We start from the raw sequence: 20,824 nt of genomic DNA, 5'->3' as shown, positions 1-20,824 counted from the left end.
AACAGAAGTCGAGCATTTCAAACTAAATATTTTAATATACACTGCCGTTCAAAAGTTTTAGATCGAGAAAATCTTTAATGTTTTTAAAATGAGTCTCTGCTTGATAATAATAATGAATGTTTTGTTGAGCATCAAATCATCATATTATACTGATTTCTGAAGGATCATGTGACACTGAAGACTAATGATCTGAGTAATGATGCTGAAAATTCAGCTTTGATCACAGGAATAAATTACATTATTAAAATAGAAAACTGTTATTTTAAATTGTCATAATATTGAACAATATTACTGTTATTTAGCATTTTTTATCAAATAAATGCAGCCTAAGTGTTCTTCACTGTAGCTTGTGTTATTAGTAGTGCTGGGCAACGATTAATCGCATCCAAAATAAAATGCACGTTTTTCATAATATGTGTGTGTGTACTGTCTATAATTATTGTGTATATATAAATACACACACATATGCATGTTTAAGAAATATTTGCATGTACACTGTAAAAAAAAAATTTGGTTTAATTTAAAAAAGCAAGTTACCTTGTTGCCTTAATTTTGAGTTCGTTGTAATTAAATTTTTTAGTTAATACAATGAAGAAGCATGGTTTAATAAACAGAAACTCAAAATAGTATGTTATCTTCACACATTAGTTATCGAAGTTGATTTGACAAAAGATGAAAAGTTGTGATAAATCATGAAAATATTTTTTTACAGTGTATATACTGTATTTTTTATAAATAATTTAGATTATATATAAATAACACATTTTTCTTAAATATATATACATGCATGTGGGTGTATTTATATATACAACATAATTATACACAGTACACCCACATATATTATGTAAACACAAACTTTTATTTTAATAGTTTAATATTAATGTTGCACAGCACTAATTATTATTAGTAGTTCCCGAGAGATTAGAACGGTGTCTGGCTTGCATTGCCGTGTTGCTCTTCATATCAGCATGTGAGAGAGTTAGTGCATGCACACGACTGACAGTAATACGCATGTTTGCTCTAGAAGTGAAGCAGATGATGAGACGTGGAAGCTGATGTCCGGGTGACGTGGAGCTTGTGTTGTAGATGTGCTGAGGTCTTTGAGCTTCTGTCATGGGTCACCAACTGTTATGAGAAATGAGAATGGCTCTTTTCACATGACTCTGTGATCCCGAGTGTCTTCGGCTCTACTGTTCTCATGTCGCCTCATGCACAAGAGCTGCTTTAACTGATGTTTATTCCAGAATTATTCACTTCTGTATTTACATTCACATTTATATGTTTACAAGATGTTATTGTCCAAGTAAGCGACACAAGCGATTCATACTATGGTGAATGGCTCCAGGATTGCTTTGAAAAGCACAAAAGTATGTTTGATTTTGAGTCTGATAGCGTATACTCGAAGTATTCTCTCAAAGTATTTTTCTCGTCAAACCTTCAACAAAATGTATTTGGTACATGTGGATCAAACCAGAATATTTTGTCTATGAAAAGCTATAGATATCTACAGATAACGTATTATATTTGCTCACTAAATGAGTGTTTAGCTTTCATTCTATATGTGCCATGAAGAAATTTGGTTACATTCTTTACATCACACATTATTTTATTTTATTCATACATAAGCTGATAAGCATGGAAGCTTGTTTCCACCACAGAAAAAAACTAGGGCTGTCAATTGATTAAAAAAAATGCTTTAATCGCGATTAATCACATGATTGTCATGAGTTAACTCGTGATTAATCACATGATTGTCATGAGTTAACTCGCGATTAATCACGATTAATCACATGATTATCATGCGTTAACTCGTGATTAATCGTGATTAATCACATGATTGTCATGAGTTAACTCGCGATTAATCCCGATTAATCACATGATCATCATGAGTTAACTCGTGATTAATCGCGATTAATCGAATGATTGTCATGAGTTAACTCGTGATTAATCACGATTAATCACATGATTGTCATGAGTTAACTCGTGGTTAATCACGATTAATCGAATGATCGTCATGAGTTAACTCGTGATTAATCGCGATTAATCGAATGATTGTCATGAGTTAACTCGTGATTAATCGCGATTAATCACATGATCATCATGAGTTAACTCGTGATTAATCACGATTAATCGAATGATTGTCATGAGTTAACTCGTGGTTAATCACGATTAATCACATGATTGTCATGAGTTAACTCGTGGTTAATCACGATTAATCACATGATTGTCATGAGTTAACTCGCGATTAATCACGATTAATCACATGATCATCATGAGTTAACTCGTGATTAATCGCGATTAATCGAATGATTGTCATGAGTTAACTCGTGATTAATCACGATTAATCACATGATTGTCATGAGTTAACTCGTGGTTAATCACGATTAATCGAATGATCGTCATGAGTTAACTCGTGATTAATCGCGATTAATCGAATGATTGTCATGAGTTAACTCGTGATTAATCGCGGTTAATCACATGATCATCATGAGTTAACTCGTGATTAATCACGATTAATCGAATGATTGTCATGAGTTAACTCGTGGTTAATCACGATTAATCACATGATTGTCATGAGTTAACTCGTGGTTAATCACGATTAATCACATGATTGTCATGAGTTAACTCGCGATTAATCACGATTAATCACATGATTATCATGAGTTAACTTGCGATTAATCCACATTTTTTATTTGTTCTAAATGTACCTCAAATTAATACTTTTCAAGTTTGTAATAGTCTAATCATTATGGACATGAATAAATATGGATGCTTTATGCAATTGTATGTTTATTATTGAAACCTTAGTCAACAGAGCATGAAGACGAGACATGTTTCAAAGGTCATATATGTTTTTCAAAGAACTTGTCATGTCTATTAGACACATGAAGAAAGAGCAAAGAAGTACCAGGTTCCCATTTACTGCTCTTTCTTTGCACTGAGCAATTTACTAAAACAAACATGTTTAGATTTCTGCATGACAGGGCAGCTCTTCTGAAAATGCTCAATGTACATTTATTATTTATTATTACATTAGTTTGTCTCTCTCGGTGCCCATTTTGATGAAGCTAAATTCTCAATAAAACAGTTTTCATTGGTGTATTTTACTGTTTCTGTTGTCAAACAACGGAATGAATATGAAATAGTGACTGAAACGCGACCCATTAAGACATAACCAGCTCTCCTTTCCAAGATGTTAATCTGCACAAAAATCCTGATATCGAGCCGTCGTCTGATGAAATCAAATACACATCAGATAAAGACAGTATCTGTGCTGTGATTTCGGCTATACTTGCATGTAGAATTAGAGAAGCAACATAATATCTGTGTTTAACTGAATTAAAGCGCTTCTCTCTGCAGAGAGAGAGAGAGAGAGAGAGAGAGAGAGAGAGAGAGAGAGAGCAGTACCGATTCTCAGAAACTAAATAAGGTTTGGGCGCTTTTTTGAAGGAAAAAAAAATTCGCTAAAGGGGTCTGCAATGTTGCTAAGCTGGCAACACTATCTCCATTTCTCCAACTAGGGGTTGGGCCACGGGTCAAACAGAAAATACGCACTGCGTTAATCGCGCATTAAAAAAATTAGTGCCGTTAACATGATTTTGCGTTAACGCGTTATTAACATTTATAAAAAAATTTAAAGATAATTGCAACTTTTTATTAGTTACTTTACATCTCGCAATTTTGAAACTTTTTTTCTGAGATATAAAGTCAGAATTGCGAGATATACGCTCGCAATTGCGAGAACAAAAGTCAGAACCGCAAGTTTATATAATGCAATTGTAAGATAAAAAGTCTCAATACATTTTTTATTTTTTATTCTGTGGCATAAACAAACTTCCATAGATACGTGATTAATGACACTATTGTCTTTTTAGAGGTGCTTTACAGCTGGAATTATGTTAGTTTCATTATTGAAGTACAACATTAATACTTTTATTTATTATTCTGCAAAAAAGAAGAAGAAAAAGGTTAATTCCTCATTGCTTTTGTCTTGTTTTTCCAGTACAAATATCTAAACATTCTTAAATCAAAATAAACTTATTTTCCCATTGGCAGATTTTTGTTTATTTTTTTAGTTTTGTTTTGAGCACAATATACTTTAGTTTTGATCATTTTTTCAGAAAACAAAATGTAATATTTTAAGTAATTTTTGATTATCATGTGCATATATATATATATATATATATAAATAATATTCCTTGTCATAACATAATAAACTCATGGTTGAGAATTCATTGTGAGATTTATTAGCCTATCATTCGATTATAGTCAGATCTGACAGCGTTTATGTTTTTTCCTTATTTCCCCGTCATTGACTGAATTTTCCATAATTGATGACACAACAGCTGTAATCTGTTTTATGGCCTTTTAGTTAGCGGCTACATTAATGACATGTTTCAGTAAAGCGATGTTTTCTCTGGTCAGGCCTGCTGGGACACGGAAATGCTTCTGGACAGTTTCCTCCTGACATGTCGTGATGATTGTGCTGTTTCTCTTCAGTCCCAGAGCTGCGTGTGAAGCCGAGTGTGTGTGTGATGGAGATCCGGTCAGCGCTCAGAAGCAGTCGTCGGCCTCGGGAAGTTACCAGCTCCAGTTCGCCATCCAACAACTGCAGAAGCAGAAGCTGCGATCCCGACAACTGCTCGACCAGAGCCGCTCACGCCACCAGGTGCACTCTCTCACACACACACACACACACACACACACACACACACACACACACACACACACTCTCTCTCACGCACGCACGCACGCATGCACGCACGCACACTCACACTCACACACTCACACCATTCACGCCACCAGGTGCACACACACACTCACTCTCACACACACACACACTCTCTCACACACGCACGCACGCACGCACACACTCACACACTCACACCATTCACGCCACCAGGTGCACTCTCTCACACACACATATGGGGTTATTATTGTTGCAATATTCCAAATAAATAGATTAATATTCACAAATAAATGTAAAGAGATTCACAAAAATGTATCGAATGCACAAATGAATAGATTAAGATCCACAAATAAATGTAAAGAGTTTCACAAAAAAATATAAAATTCACAAATAAATAAAATGAGATTTGCAAATAAATAAAATATTTACAAATGTTTTCTTATTTTACAAACACAACTCTGCCTGGCATTTATTTGTGAATCGGTTGCTGTGCATTTGTAAATCGCTGCACACATTTGTGAATCGGTTCCTGTGCATTTGTAAATCGCTGCACACATTTGTGAATCGGTTCCTGTGCATTTGTGAATCCCCTCACGCATTTGTGGATTTTGAAACACTTCTAGCGCAGACGTGCAGAGAAATCCACAAATAGGTGGACTCCACCCACCGCCTACTCAAGCCAATCAGATAACGGCCACATCGAGCTGGCCAATCGTAGCACGTTATCGCTTCAACCAATCACGTTAGGCTTTACGCTCGGGGCGGGAAGTGGGAACTGACTGATTCTTGCATCAATGAAAGGAGCACTGGAGCGCAGTAGTAGCGCTGAACTGTGTGTGGCAAAAACACTCTGTTTTCAAAAGATTGTTGGAGTTTAAGGCCTCTTTATATTTCCATCAGGATACACTCAGGGAATTATGATAATCAGAGATCCCGAGCATCATGAACAGTCTCTACACCGGCAAGAGGCGCGTCACAGCGCGTCAAAAGCAAAGTCTGTTCACTGCTGCCGCTGCAGTTTAAATCATGTAAAACTAGCATGTTTGAAATGTTAACACACATTCCCTATGTGACGTCTGCTTAGCTTTATATGCATAATCGTGCTCTTAACGGCTCTGATCGTAGCCTGCATATTGACCAGTGCTGGTTAAATCATATCGTGATAGTGTACTCGCGGGGCATTCATTGATAGTAAACGGATGTCCGCACTTCTGATGTAACGTTAGCGGCTACTTCACGCAATTAGGACAAATGTTTTTGTATTTATACATTTGGGCTTATATTTGGTATTCTACATTACATTTATTTATATCCCATTGCTATTTGTCACTGCGATTGTGCTTTAAAAGGCAAAATCGTATAGTGTCATGCATCGTATCTACCCTGTGCGGTAGACAAAACATTTGTCCTAATTGCGTGAAGTAGCCGCTTCAATGAATCAATGAATGCCCCGCGACGCGTCCAGTACACTATCACGATATGATTTAACCAGCACTGGTCAATAAGCAGGCTACGATCAGAGCCGTTAAGAGCACGATTATGCATATAAAGCTAAGCAGACGTCACATAGGGAATGTGTGTTAACATTTCAAACATGCTAGTTTTACATGATTTAAACTGCAGCGGCAGCAGTGAACAGACTTTGCTTTTGACGCGCTGTGACGCGCCTCTTGCCGGTGTAGAGACTGTTCATGATGCTCGGGATCTCTGATTATCATAATTCCCTGAGTGTATCCTGATGGAAATATAAAGAGGCCTTAAACTCCAACAATCTTTTGAAAACAGAGTGTTTTTGCCACACACACAGTTCAGCGCTACTACTGCGCTCCAGTGCTCATTTCATTGATGCAAGAATCAGTCAGTTCCCACTTCCCGCCCCGAGCGTAAAGCCTAACGTGATTGGTTGAAGCGATAACGTGCTACGATTGGCCAGCTCGATGTGGCCGTTATCTGATTGGCTTGAGTAGGCGGTGGGTGGAGTCCACCTATTTGTGGATTTCTCTGCACGTCTGCGCTAGAAGTGTTTCAAAATCCACAAATGCGTGAGGGGATTCACAAATGCACAGGAACCGATTCACAAATGTGTGCAGCGATTTACAAATGCACAGGAACCGATTCACAAATAAATGCCAGGCAGAGTTGTGTTTGAAAATAAGAAAACATTTGTAAATGTTTTATTTATTTGCAAATCTCATTTTATTTATTTGTGAATTTTATAATTTTTTGTGAAACTCTTTACATTTATTTGTGTATCTTAATCTATTCATTTGTGCATTCAATACATTTTTGTGAATCTCTTTACATTTATTTGTGAATATTAATCTATTTATTTGGAATATTGCAACAATAATAACCCCATACACACACACACTCTCACACAAACACACACACACTCACACCATTCACGCCACCAGGTGCACACACACACACACTCACACTCACTCACTCACTCACTTACTCACTCACTCACTCACTCACTCACTCACTCACTCACACACACACACACTCACTCACTCACTCACTCACACACACACACACACACTCATACCGCTCACGCCACCAGGTGCACACACACACTCACACCGCTCACGCCACCAGGTACACGTACACACACTCACACTCACTCACTCACTCACTCACTCACTCACTCACTCACTCACTCACTCACTCACTCACTCACTCACTCACTCACTCACTCACTCACTCACTCACTCACTCACTCACTCACTCACACACACACAACCAGTGTTTCAGTTCACTCTCACACACACTCACACACAACTAGTGTTTCTTTAGGGTTCAGTCTATAGTGTTTCTTTATGATTGGACAGGGCTCTACAATAACTGCTCTGACTAGAAGATTTTTACTTACCCTGTGTGTAGTAATATTTTCATTGCCAGATTACTTCACCATGGTGACATATTTACATACCGGTCAGAAATTGCCTTGCATTGAGAGAAAAAAAAAACATGAGTTGCATCGGTGTATAAGTCACATTTTATTATTACATTCAGAAATAATGTGATATGGCGGTAATTAAAATGAAATTTTTGCATTATAAATACTATAAATGTGCATTTAACTTCCTTTACATTTATCGGCATTCAGAACAGAATACAATAAAATATATAAGTATAAAACAGATATAAATTATAGTGGCATTCATTAGAAACATTTACTATAAATGACAAATCTAAACAAATGTATTTAAAGTGAAACAAACTACCAGCGTGTGAACAGTTCAATATTTTAATTAGTTTTATAGCAAATGGTTAGCACTCTACCTGAATGTTAATTTTGAGACACATTTTTGTTTAATAATAAAATTAAAAGAAGCTTATTTAAAAATTATCCTTGTAATAAATATTTAGGCTTATAGGGATAGTTCACTTTTAAATTAAATGTTGGTATGTTTTATCTTACCTGAAGTGCACCCAAGATGTAGGTGTCTTTGTCTCCGCAGGAGTTTCAATTTTGATATTTTTAGGTCAAACTGTTCTTGTCTGTCAGTCATATAATGCAGGTCTATAGGCACTGTCTCCAAAAGCATGCAGAGAAAAGTCCAAATTAAAAAATTCCCCATCATAAGTGCACACTGATGGCCTAAGACACGAAACAAGCGGTTTGTGTGATAAAACCAACAGTATTTATATAGTTTTTATCTCTTTTACACAACCACGTCCATCTGATCTGTTTACACCGGATTTCTTCCCCGGAAACTAATCTAACCGCCTTCGATTAGGGCTGTAAACGATTAATTGCGATTAATCGAATCCAAAATAAAAGTTTGTGTTTACATAATATATGTGTGTGTATTGTGTATAATTATTTTGTATATATAAATACACACACATGCATGTATATATTTGAGAAATATTTGCATTTATATACTGCATATATATTTTTATATGATTCATATTATATTATAAATAGAACTATTTTATATATAAATAACACCTTTTTCTTAAATATATACATGCATGTGTGTGTATTTATATATACAAAATAATTATACACTATACACACACATATATTATATAAACACAAACTTTTATTTTGGATTCGATTAATCGTTTACAGCCCTACCTTCGATTGGACGTTGCATTTTTAAACTCAGCAGAAACGCGTGTGATTGGCTGTACGGCTCAACGTATGCCTTTGATTGACCTGAACAATGAAGCGAGTAGTGCGTCAAGATAGAAGGCTTACAAATTGGGAATAAGTGAAAACTCAACACTCCCGGATGAGTTCGCGCGAGCTTAGGCCATCAATGTGCACTTACGATGGGGAGTTTTTTCATTTGGACTTTTCTCTGCATGCTTTTGGAGACAGTGCCTATAGACCTGCATTATACGACTGACTGACAAGAACGGTTTGACCTAAAAATATCAAAATTGAAACTACTGCGGAGACAAAGACACCGACATCTTGGATGCACTTCAGGTAAGATAAAACATACCAACATTTAATTTCAAAGTGAACTATCCCTTTAAGTAATTCACCTGAAAAATTTCACTTCCGTGCTTCTTTTGCCAAGAAGAGAACAATCTCTCACTGACTCCCTGTCCCATGAAAGAGTGCAAGTCATTGCTATATGCAAGCGTACACTTTATTTTTTAAGGATAAAGGACCCCGAAATAATCAGTGACTCTTAAATCGTTCCAGTTTCTTCAGTGGAATTTAGTCCATATGAAATGTGATCCACTCATGTTTCTCTTTCAGCTGTGCATTTCACACTTACATCAGATCCTGTAAACATCACGTCTTCTGACTTCGCATGACTGCATGCACATTTATAATAGTGTCGCAATTCAGCCACACTGATGTCACTGTTCTGTGTCTCCAATTAATGCAATTGGAGATTTGTTTTTCTTGGCACAAGTTGGTTGTGTTCTGCAGGGGATTATGGGAAACCAATCCCCACCCCCACAGACCTTTCTTGACGGAGGTCTCCTCTTCCCTGGCACTGTGAAGCAATCAGTCCTCAGTCTCCAGAGGGCTTCATTAAGCCACGGGACCCTCGGAGGAGGCGTCCATCATAGGCCCTAAACTGAATTAAATGGGCAGACGAGTGAAGAGTGTGTGTTAGTGTGTGTAGGTTTGTATGGTTTATGAGTCAGTCCTGTATCACTGGATACTCCCCAAACCTCCCCATGAAGCACTGCTCTTCATTTGAGACTCAACCAAGCCACATTCACTCCTACTGACACATTCAAACATGTTTTCATCGGAAATGTGCAATTCTTCCATATTGTCAAAAATCTGAATTTGAGACAACACAAAAACTTGAGGCAACAAGCTTCAGGATTTTGACCCAAATAATGGAAATGTTGTTGTATCTACTTGAAATCTCTGATGACATGTTTACTGGCGTGAGGCCGGGGCAACATGTCAATCACATTAGATCCACCAATAGCAAACCACAACCATCATCCAATCAATTCCCTATGGACAAAATCAAGCCCCGCCCCACTTAATATCACAATAGGGAACAAAAGACGATTGCAAGTTCTGCTTCATGCCAAATTAAATTTGGTCAGTGCTTTTATAAAACACAATATAAGTTATATGTACTCAAAATAAATTAAGAATGTTTTTTACTTGAGTCATGTCCAATCAGCTTGCATTTTATATAATATTATATTACGTAATAGTGATGTAGAACTTTCTTAGTTGTGTATGACTTTATTTCTTTGCACCCAAGCAAGTTTTTTTACATGCTGAAATATCATATAAGAGAACATTAATCAATATAATGGTGATTTGAAACGCAACTTTTACATTTTTAACTCCCTAAGATTTGACCAAAAATACAAAAAACAAAGTTGGATGTCATTTTTACAGTGCATTAGTATGCTTCACTATTTTCTTTTGTTGATCTCACAATATAAATAAAGGACGTGCACCGTTGTAATGCACTTTGGAACTAATTTCACTTTTCATTACCCACTCTCACACTCTATAGATTTATCTTTTAAGGCTACCCTCTTCGAGTAAATCACTCGCATATGTGACTACACTTTCATGCCAGATGACTAAATATCTATCATTACGTTCAAATTGCGCAAGAAAAAAAACCACACAAATTTCGCAAAATCTCCCATTTATCGCAAAAACGTTTTTATGTTCGCATGAGGTCGTTTTTTAGGCAATTCAAAAAATAAATATTTCGCAAAACTGCAATGGATACAGTTTTTGCACATTTACAGTCACCTGACGTAGATGATGCGGTGTGTTCGGACAGAATACGAGACACTTGTTTATTAAATTTATAAAAGACAAAATAATTACAGGAATACTGGATTCTAAACCTCAAAGAAATGCCACAATCAAGAGCTCATATGTGCCGCTCACAGTATAAGGGTCTTTCCATGCCATTAATGCCATAACACGCCTACGTCTCCTTCCGTTAATAATAATAATTTCTAGTGCTGTGATATATAAACCTACCAACGTCTGTTGCCATGATTTTTTTAATGACTTATGGCGAGGAAAAAATTATGTTTTAGTCGCATAACATCGGTTAATGGAAACGCCGTCATTTTGCAATAGTTTTGTATCAATATTTAGAAAAAATCGTGAAAGTTTTGCGCAAATCTGTAATGGAAACGCGGCTATTGATACATTTTTACATTTCGCTCACCAGTGTTTGTTGTAATCAAAATTATTCAACACCATTGCAAATCAGGTTTATAGGCACAATTTATTTGCAAATGTTTCAATTGGTTTCCCCAAATTGAACTTAAATCCAACTTTTAATGACTTTCACAGTCTCAAAATGATTTAACCCCTGAATAGAATCCCTCACAACAGCACATATCTGCAAAACAGGTGTTTTCTCAAACACACCTGATGCAACTAATCAAGGGCTTCATTAGTTGACCCAGGTGTGCTTGAGCTAGAACACATGAAATAACTGAGCTGGTTAGGCCTGCCGAGTGTCACATTTGACTGTATGTTAGAAATATGGCTAAGTCAAAAGAATGGTCCAAAAAGTTAAGAGAAGATGTCATCGCCCTTCACAAACAAGGAACATAATACAAAAAGAGGGCGAAGGCACTAAATGTTCCCAGAGACTCCGTTGGAAGCATCGTTCGCAGGTTCAAAGTTAAATGAACAGTGGTTGCACTTCCTGGACGGGGCAGAAAAAGGAAATTATCAACGCTATTCCAAAAAGGAACTCCAAGACATACACCACTACTGACCCAAAAGCACAAGAAAAGTGCTCAAAATCATATAAATATGTCTCAGAAGTTTTGGGATTCTGGTCTGTGGAGTGATGAAACAAAACTGGAACTTTTCGGGCCTATGGAGCTTGTGATGCTCTGCGGCTGCTTTACATTCTCTGGCAATGGAAACCTGCAGTGTGTGGAAGACAAGATGGATTCATTGAATTGTCAGGAAATCCTAGGAGAAAGCGTCATGCCGTCAGTGAGGAAGCTGAAGCTTGGGTGACATTGGAACTTCTAACAGGACAATGATCCCAAGTAACCTCAAATTCCAGCAAGTCTTGGTTTCAGAAGAAGTCCTGGAAGACTCTACAGTGGCCATCACAGTCACCTGACTTGAACCCCTTAGAAAATCTCTGGTGGGATTTGAAGGCGGCCTTTGCAGTGCACAAACACAAGAATATAACTGAATATAGAAGCTGCTGTCTGGTTGTACATCTCGTTTGCAGCAGGTCAGAACAGCAAAAGGTGTTCTACTAAGTAATAAAGATGCTTGCCATAAAGGGGTTGAATACTTTTGAGACTGCAGAAGTTATTAAAAGTTGCATTTTCAGTTTAATTTGGGGAAACCACCTGAATCTCTTGTTGTGTTGAGCTATTTTAATTACTTTTGTTTGATCTGTTCATTGCAAACAGCTGAAAGTCTGTACATTTTGCCAATAAACATAATTTGCAATGGGGGTTGAATATTTTCAATTACAACTGTGTGTGTGTGTGTGTATATATATATCTCAATTGCTTCTTGTTGAGTTGATTTGTTTGATTTGCGGATGGAATCAGTTCACAGAAGTTAGAGAGCAAAGATGGAAAGCAAGCAGGCAAAGTGCTGTGATTGCGTAGCGTGTTATTGGGCGGTTGTGTTCTGTATTGGGTTCAGACTCTACGGTTTGGCCCGTGGCCACCTGGCAGCATTAAAAAGGTGCCCTTTCCTGGCCCGCAACTCAGATCCGCCAACCGGTGCGTCCCGTCCACTCATTCATCAAACGCCAGAGGACTGAGACGGAAAGAATGCTCTCTCGTCCCCTTCCGAATCAATGAACGGTAGCCATTAAATCGCATTTCGGCATGGAAAATATGTTTACCGAGTCCAAGTGCACACTCGGATGAAAACTTGTCTAAACAGGAATGAAATGTGAAGAATTCCTGTGTTTTGGTATGTCCGATTATAAAGTATTTAGTGGCTGTTATGATAAGCCGTGTCATTTCTTTCTTCCATGTGAGTGAATGAACTAGCTTTTGGAGGCTGTTGTGCTTGACCTCGAATGGCTTGAGGGAAAAATGCTGCTTTTAATAAAGACTTGAGATAAGGTCTTTCCTTCACAGGCTCAAACTCTGCTGGAAGATCTCATTAAAATCTGAAATAGACAGACAATTGTAGCATATTTTGATTCAAGCTAACATTATAATGGTAAACAAAGAAGAAATATTTGAGATTCTGCTCTATATCTAGGAGAATAATCAAATACACACTACCGGTCAAAAGTTTGGAATCATTAAGAGTCTTTAATGTTTTGGAAAGAAGTCTCTTCTGCCCACCGAGACTGCATTTATTTGATCAAAATTACAGTAGATTATTATTACAATTTAAAAGAACTGTTTTCTATTTTAATGATTTAAAAATTACTTCAGTGTCACATGATCCTTCAGATATTGTTCTAAAATGCTGATTTGCTGCTCAAGAAACATTATCAATGTTGAAAACAGCTTAATATTTTTGCGGAAACACTCAATAACCTTGATAACATTCAAACGTTTTTTTAATTAATATTTTTATGCAGCAAGGCCACATAAATTGATCAAAAGTGATAGTGAAAACATTTATAATGTTAAAAAATTTCAATAAATGCTGTTCTATTTTTATAAATACATTTCTGAAGGATCATGTGACACTGAAGACTGGAGTAATGATGCTGAAAATTCAGCTTTGATCACAGGAATAAATTACAATTTACTATATTGAATTAGAAAACAGTTAATTTAAATGATAATATTTCACAATATTGCCGTTTTTACTCTATTTTTGATCAAATATACGCAGCCGTGATGAGCAGAAAGGACTTATATCAACAATTATATTAAACAATCTTAATGCTTCCAAACTTTTGACAGGAAGTGTCATTTGACAGGAAGAGCCAGTGTCACAGTGTAACTGCATGCTCAACTATAGGTCTTGATGCCGTCACAGTGAAGGCCTGTTTAAACCAAGGATGATAACAATAGTTTGACTGCATCGATAAAGTTTTAATAATCATTCCAATTCTATGAGAATAGTGGAGCCCACACTATAACTATAACAATAACAACACAGATATACAACATTGCATTAGAAACATTTGTCCCAGCTGTAGAACGATACAAATACTGACAGCGAATAGAATCCGTCTGACTTTAAAGAGCTGTTACCACTGTTCCTTTAACTTTGAACCTGCGAACAATGCTTCCAACAGTGTCTCTGGGAACATTTAGTGCCTTCGCCATCTTTTTATATCCTGTTCCTTGTTTGTGAAGGGCGATGATACTGTATCTTCTCTTAACTTTTTGGACCATGCTTTTGACCATGCCATGCCATTTTTTATAGCATGCAGTCAAATGTGACACACAACAAACCTAGCCAGTTCAGTTATTTCATGTGTTCTAGCTCAAGCACACCTGGTGCAACTAATGAAGCCCTTGATTAGTTGTGCATTTAAAGCAGCAGATGACAAAACTACGTAATTCCTATAATAAACATGATGTTTTCCTGCTTTGTTGTGAACTCTAATATACAGGTGAAACTAAAAAAAAATGTATATCATGCAAAAGTTTATTTATTTCAGTAATTCAACTTAAAAGGTGAAACTAATATATTATATAGACTCATTGCATGCAAAGTGAGATATTTCAAGCCTTTATTTGTTATCATTTTGATGATTATGGATTACAGCTTATGAAAACCTTTTCACAATATTCTGATTTTGAATTTGGGGTTTTCATAAGCTGTAAGCCATAATCATCAAAATTATAACAAATAAAGGCTTGAAATATCTCACTTTGCATGTAATGACTCTATATAATATATTAGTTTCATCTTTTAAGTTGAATTACTGAAATAAATGAACTTTTGCACCATATTCTCCTTTTTCGAGTTGCATCTGTAGTTGATCCATCTAGGTTGTAAACGGTCCTTTATATACTCCAGGGGAAACTGAACAACTATATGATTATAGTTTATGCTGCATATTAAACTTGGATATGAGCGAATATTAAACCCCAACATAATTCCATTCATCACTTTTAAATTAGCATCCACAAGCATTTTCTTTTCAGTGGTGTGTCAGATGCAGGAACCCACAGTGAATGAATGCATGCACGTTCCCTAACTCTTCTCTTTATTTGTGCCTCAGGCCGCTCTGGCGTCACACACCCTCACACCTGCAGTTTCAGCGCGAGCGTACGCTCCCAGCATCCCCGTGAGCCAGCCGTTCACACACACCCTGAGTCAGGCGGGCAGCGCAGGCGTCCTCACGCTCACCCCCAAACCTCCCAGCAGCGCACCGAGAGACGGACGCGTGCGCAAGACGGTCCACTCTCTCCACAAGTAAGGCCTGGGGGGGTTCCTTCCACACTGTTTCACTTTCTGAACTTCATTTGGGTCTGTGTCAGCAATCTACATCTAAAACTGCTTCAAAAAGGGTCCTTAAAACCTCTAAAAATGTCTTTAATTCAGTTTGATCACATTTAAGGTCATCAAAAGTCTTAAGGCCTGATATACTCACTGCAATGTTATTTTGGTTCTTGCTTAGGGGTGAAAAGAAGCTTGAAATATTTGATCTAGCAAGTTGATCTATTTGCACTCTTGAGAAGCGTTCAGTCTTTCCACTTGCAAATCCCACCATGTTAATAGCGAATGCACCCTGCCTTTAGACCATGAGCTTAGATTGTTAAAATAGGGCCGAACAACTCCAGTTTCTACTCTAAATCATCTCTCCACTTGAGTGTTCATGTTTTTACTCGCGTCTGACCTTGACGGACTGAACACAAGAAATAAACCGCAGAAGATATACTCCTCAAAGAAGGCGGAGCCTCAGAGACACACCCACCTTTTACATAATTGCCACAGATAAATGGGAGCTCGGAGGTGTTCAACCAGCCGGAGCAAACTTTTCCAGAAAGTTGGATTTGACAAGCGGTTTCAAACTCCCAAAATGAAACTCCAAATGAAACTGATTCTGTTTGGCCTGATTCTGTTCAAAATGACGTCACATCAGTTCGTTCTTTGATTTCACTCGAAGTATATCGGGGCCTCAAAATATCTTAAATGCTACAGCAAAACTCTTAATGATCATTTTAAGAGGTCTTAAATTTGGGGTTGGAAACAGAAATGGTGATATGGCCTAATGTAATTATTACACTTCCAATGGCTATGATTTAAATAAATAAATAAAAGTGCTGGAGGGTCAAAGTGAAAATGTAATCATGTTGAACATTCATGCTTGTATTTCAGGCTTGGTTATAATTAAAAGTCCTGCATTATGCATAATCTTTTTTTTTTCTGGTTACACAATAAACGTTAGCCTGGGTGCCGGCCCGAACCCCGCCCACAGCCTTTTTTGGTCGGGAAGTTCGGTCTGGACTCGATCTGTTGAGGAGTAATTATGCTCGGCTCCCAGAAGGCCGAGCCAATCAAATCGCCAGGGCGGGCTTTAATCGATGATGGACAGATGATCTGCGGTTACGTAATCACCACGTCATCAAAGAGCGGTTGGGTTGAACTGGTTTTCAACAAAGATGAAGACGACTGCAGCTGGAGAAGTGAGATGTTTAGATTCCGCTATCGCGTCTGTTATAAAAGAAATCGACAGCGCATTCATTTTAAAAGACGAACAGAGAACCGCAATCAAGGCATTTGTCGATCGGAAAGATGTGTTTGCCGTCCTTCCTACGGGATTCGGCAAAAGTTTAATTTATCAGCTGGCTCCGATGGTCGCTAAGAAGATGGGACGCAATGAAAACCAATGGAAGGGATGCGCTCACGATCTCTGTTCCCTGAAGCCTCAGATGAACTCGCTTCTTCAGCCGGCTCTCTTTCAGCGTCTTTAAATTATTTAAAATCAGTCGAGTCGCGTTTCAACCGTGTTATAAAGTTGAGACAAGGCCGACAAATGCGAGAATATTTACTTGCTTTATTGTCGAGATCTAATCCTAAACTTGTTCGTATATACATACTCCTTTTGTATTTCTCTCAAAAATACTATTCGTGCTTGTAAGTACTCCGCGAATTCTTCAATTATTTTTACAACAACAGCAAAGATAGTTTACACTCATTAATTTACTACTTCTTCCAGCGTGCGTGCAGTTGAGCTCTGTGACAACTATGCGTTGCTCTGATTGGTTGTAGGTCTATCCAATTGAGTGCAGAGTTTTTTTTTTCCTGGTTCGGTTAAGACACGCCTCATAATCAAAGCCCTATGGAGCCGTATCAGACTCACATTCTGCCTAGAACATGAGTATGACGAAGTCAGGCTAGCGTGATGCTATTTTGAGGAACTGAAATAGACTGAGCCATTGACCAACTGAAACCTGGTCCCGTAGATGGTCTGCTTGCTTTAACCTCACACACACACACACACACAGCTTTAACCTCGCGCACAAGTTTATCTATCTGCACTCTGGAGAAGCGCTCAGTCTTTCCGCTTGCAAATTCCACCATGTAAATAGCGAATCCGCCATGGCGCGGACGGAATGGGAGATGAGACTTGGTTTAATTCACGTTACGCCCACACCAAACGCGAATAGAGCGTGAAATTCGCGTCTATCGTGTCTAGTTGGACGCTTGAACATTTTGAATCCATTCACGTGTCCAAAGCGAAATTGACGTGCGAATGAGGCGAATTCCCGTCTACCGCGCCGCGCTAAACTCCTCATTCGCGCCCGTGGACCTCTAGACGCGCGTAAATGCGTCTTTAAATTGACTTAACATTGAAATCACTCGCGCCAGACGCTCCATTCGCATTCCAGACAAAGCTGGACAGATTGCATCTGGTTGTTGAAGCCACAAATGTACATTTTACGGCTCCCGGTACCCAGATATGACGGAGCTACCGCAGCACAGCAGAGAAGTAGCCGAACATCTCTTCAGCAAGCCGACGCGCTTTGATTTTGATCTGGCTTTCTTTGACGTGAACGCTGTTATAATTTGCATATAGTGCAGGAATTAAAGATTAGATTTATATTCGTTTTGCAGAGACAGTTACTTTGCCCAGTGTAAATGGAACAGTTTTAACAAAACGGATAGCTAGCCTATCTGATCATTTAAAACGCATGAATGTCCAGGCGTAAACAGACCCATAGGAAATCTGTTATTCAAAGTCTAATTTAAAACTGAAAACAATCAAACTAAAGGATTTGGACTAAAGTTGTTATGATTTTGGAAAGGTGAAGAAGGGAATGAACCCAGTCGCAGACAGTAGTCACAGCACACGGTTTATTATGAACAAAACAGGAAAACAAAACCCACGAGGGGATAAAACACAGACGGGACAAGGAATCGTAGGCTGACAAGACTAAACTAGGACTCCACAATAAACAAACACTACTTCTAATAAACACTCACAATAACAAGACTTTCAGCAAGGTACTCACAGGTATGATTAACAATGAACCGACACAGGACAGCAAACACAAGGGGATTAAGTAAATGATAACATAACAGGTGACACAGGTAAAGCAATAATGACAAAACGAGGATAACAAGGAGGGCGGGGCTAGATGACGAGACAACACAAGCACATGGCCCAAACAATTGGCCATGAGCTTGTACACAAAACATGATTCTGTCATGATCCTGCCTTACGACCAGGGAAAATCAGGGACACTAAGGCAGAATCATGACAAAAGTAAAACATTTTATGAAAAATTCCTTCCGAATTTAAATTTCTGCACTATTTCTATGTTAGCCATTATGAATATTTAAAATTTGTATGTGTATTTATACGTATTGGGATGGGGTTATGCACAGTGATAAACTCAGAAACTTAAAAATGGCACTTCATGACAAAAAGGTTGCCGACCCCTGGGTTACACAATAAACTGTATCTGGCATTGAATTCAATGTTTGAATGACAAAGAACATTATTTAACACATTCAATATAAGGATTTGACTAATATAGTAGTATATTAAAATATATAAATATATTGCTATTAGTATTGGCAATACTAGCCTTGATAGTACCTTTTAAAATATGCCACTAAACATTATTTTACTTTATGTTGCTTAAACTGTTCAGCATCATTACTCCAGTCTTCAGTGTCACATGATCCTTCATAAATCATTCTAATATGATGATTTGATGCTCAAGAAACATTTATGATTATTGTCAGTGATGTTCAGTGTCAGTTTTGTAACGTTTTAATAAATATCAAGTCCTATAGTGAAAGAACATAGGTTTTGGCTTCCTTTACGGTCATGAACACTTCTCTTATTCTATAAGTATGATTAGTTATATCGGCTGTATAAAGACACATGACTAGGGTTGATTCATCAGTGATGTGTTCAGTGCTGTTAGCTTTTACATTTTTGCCAGTGCTTCATCGTTTAATCTGAACAGTTTTCCGGTCATCTGTGAAAACTCACTCATCGAAACACAGATGTTTGACCGTGCACCGATATCAAAACTCTCATCCACTGCGGTTTTAATTTCAAGACAAAATAAAAACTATTCAGCAAAGTTTAGAGTTTATAAATCGACAAAAGCAAAAATCTAGTGAGTGTTTTCCACACTATTCATGTGTTCAGTCCTCAGCTGAGGCTTGCATTGGTGATTGTTGTGTAGAAGAACACTTTGCATTAATTGTCTTCATACACACACACACACCACAGGTTTCTGCCTATTGAGTAAACAGTGTGGTTGGGCGGCTGGGCTGTGTTTATGCGTGCTGTGGAAATCTGATTTTGTTTTGAGATTTGCAGACAGAGCGGTGGGAGGTGTGTGTAGCGCTCGGACCACAGAAAGAGAGCCCGACTGCTCTTGTTTCCCACGATGCACTGCAGCCTAGTTATTGCACATTTGGCCCAATTACAGAACATTAGCAAGCTCTGAGAAATCAGCGGACGCTCCAGTAAGAGCATGTGGCCCACCGTGATGGGGTCATCTCCATCATGTATGGCTGAGTGATGTGGTGGAGCGAGGCAAATAGTTTTTAGATTTTGCAAAAGATTACCTTAATGTTTCCCATGTCTAAAACGTAAGAAACGGAAGGTGCAAGTTCAAACTGCAGACAACACAGGCTGGGCAATATAGCTCAATTAAATAAATGAAATTTGTTCAATTTTAGAACATGAAGCAATGGATTTGTAACGTTCAAAATGAGAAACTCTTGGTCACATTCTGGTTGTCAAACTTTGTGAAACATGTTCATACAATATGTTAATATGATGAAATACACCGGTGGTTATTCTGTAAGGACACATGTGACTGATTCGTACATCTATAAATCATTATCTTGAGACCTCTTGGTAAAGATAAAGTTAGTTCTGAGAAAAGCTCCAGTTTCATTGGTTAGCAGATGCCGTTTGTTTTGATATTGTGTATTTAATGCAATTCAGACATTTTTAATTGTGACACTGGCGTGCTTTTTTATTGGCTCTATGTCATATATTGGTTATTATTATAAATTAGGTATAATTCGAAAGCGTATACACCCAAAATGAATCCTGTGAAACACGTTTTTAAATTAGACTTCATGGAAACGGTACGTTAAAACCTTTTAGCAGCTCAATTTTGTGAAATCAACTTTAAATTTCGAACGCAACTTGGTTAGACAGTCCAAATTATTTAGTAAAATTTTTTATAAAATAAAAATGTTCACTACATTTTCTTTATAATGCACTTACACTTCTATAACTTTTTTACCCTTTCATTTTT

At 37.6% G+C, this 20,824-nt stretch overlaps 1 protein-coding gene across 3 annotated transcripts in view; it reads left to right on the top strand.

Annotated features, from left to right (window-relative positions):
- ttll5 (tubulin tyrosine ligase-like family, member 5) overlaps positions 1–20,824 on the top strand; it is a 169,311-nt gene that overhangs the window by 111,314 nt on the left and 37,173 nt on the right. For 2 of the 3 annotated variants that reach the window (XM_079633051.1, XM_079633052.1), the window contains 2 exons: positions 4,501–4,669; positions 15,304–15,497. In XM_079633051.1, coding sequence (XP_079489177.1) covers positions 4,501–4,669; positions 15,304–15,497 — 363 coding nt within the window. The remainder of the gene's footprint in view (positions 1–4,500; positions 4,670–15,303; positions 15,498–20,824) is intronic. The other variant, XR_013800000.1, reaches the window with a different exon arrangement.

The sequence above is a fragment of the Phoxinus phoxinus genome (assembly GCF_949152265.1).
Source record: "Phoxinus phoxinus genome assembly, chromosome: 13".
Taxonomy (NCBI): domain Eukaryota; kingdom Metazoa; phylum Chordata; class Actinopteri; order Cypriniformes; family Leuciscidae; genus Phoxinus; species Phoxinus phoxinus.
The sequence above is the reverse complement of the archived record's forward strand: the minus strand, read 5'-3'. Positions and strand labels throughout refer to the sequence as shown.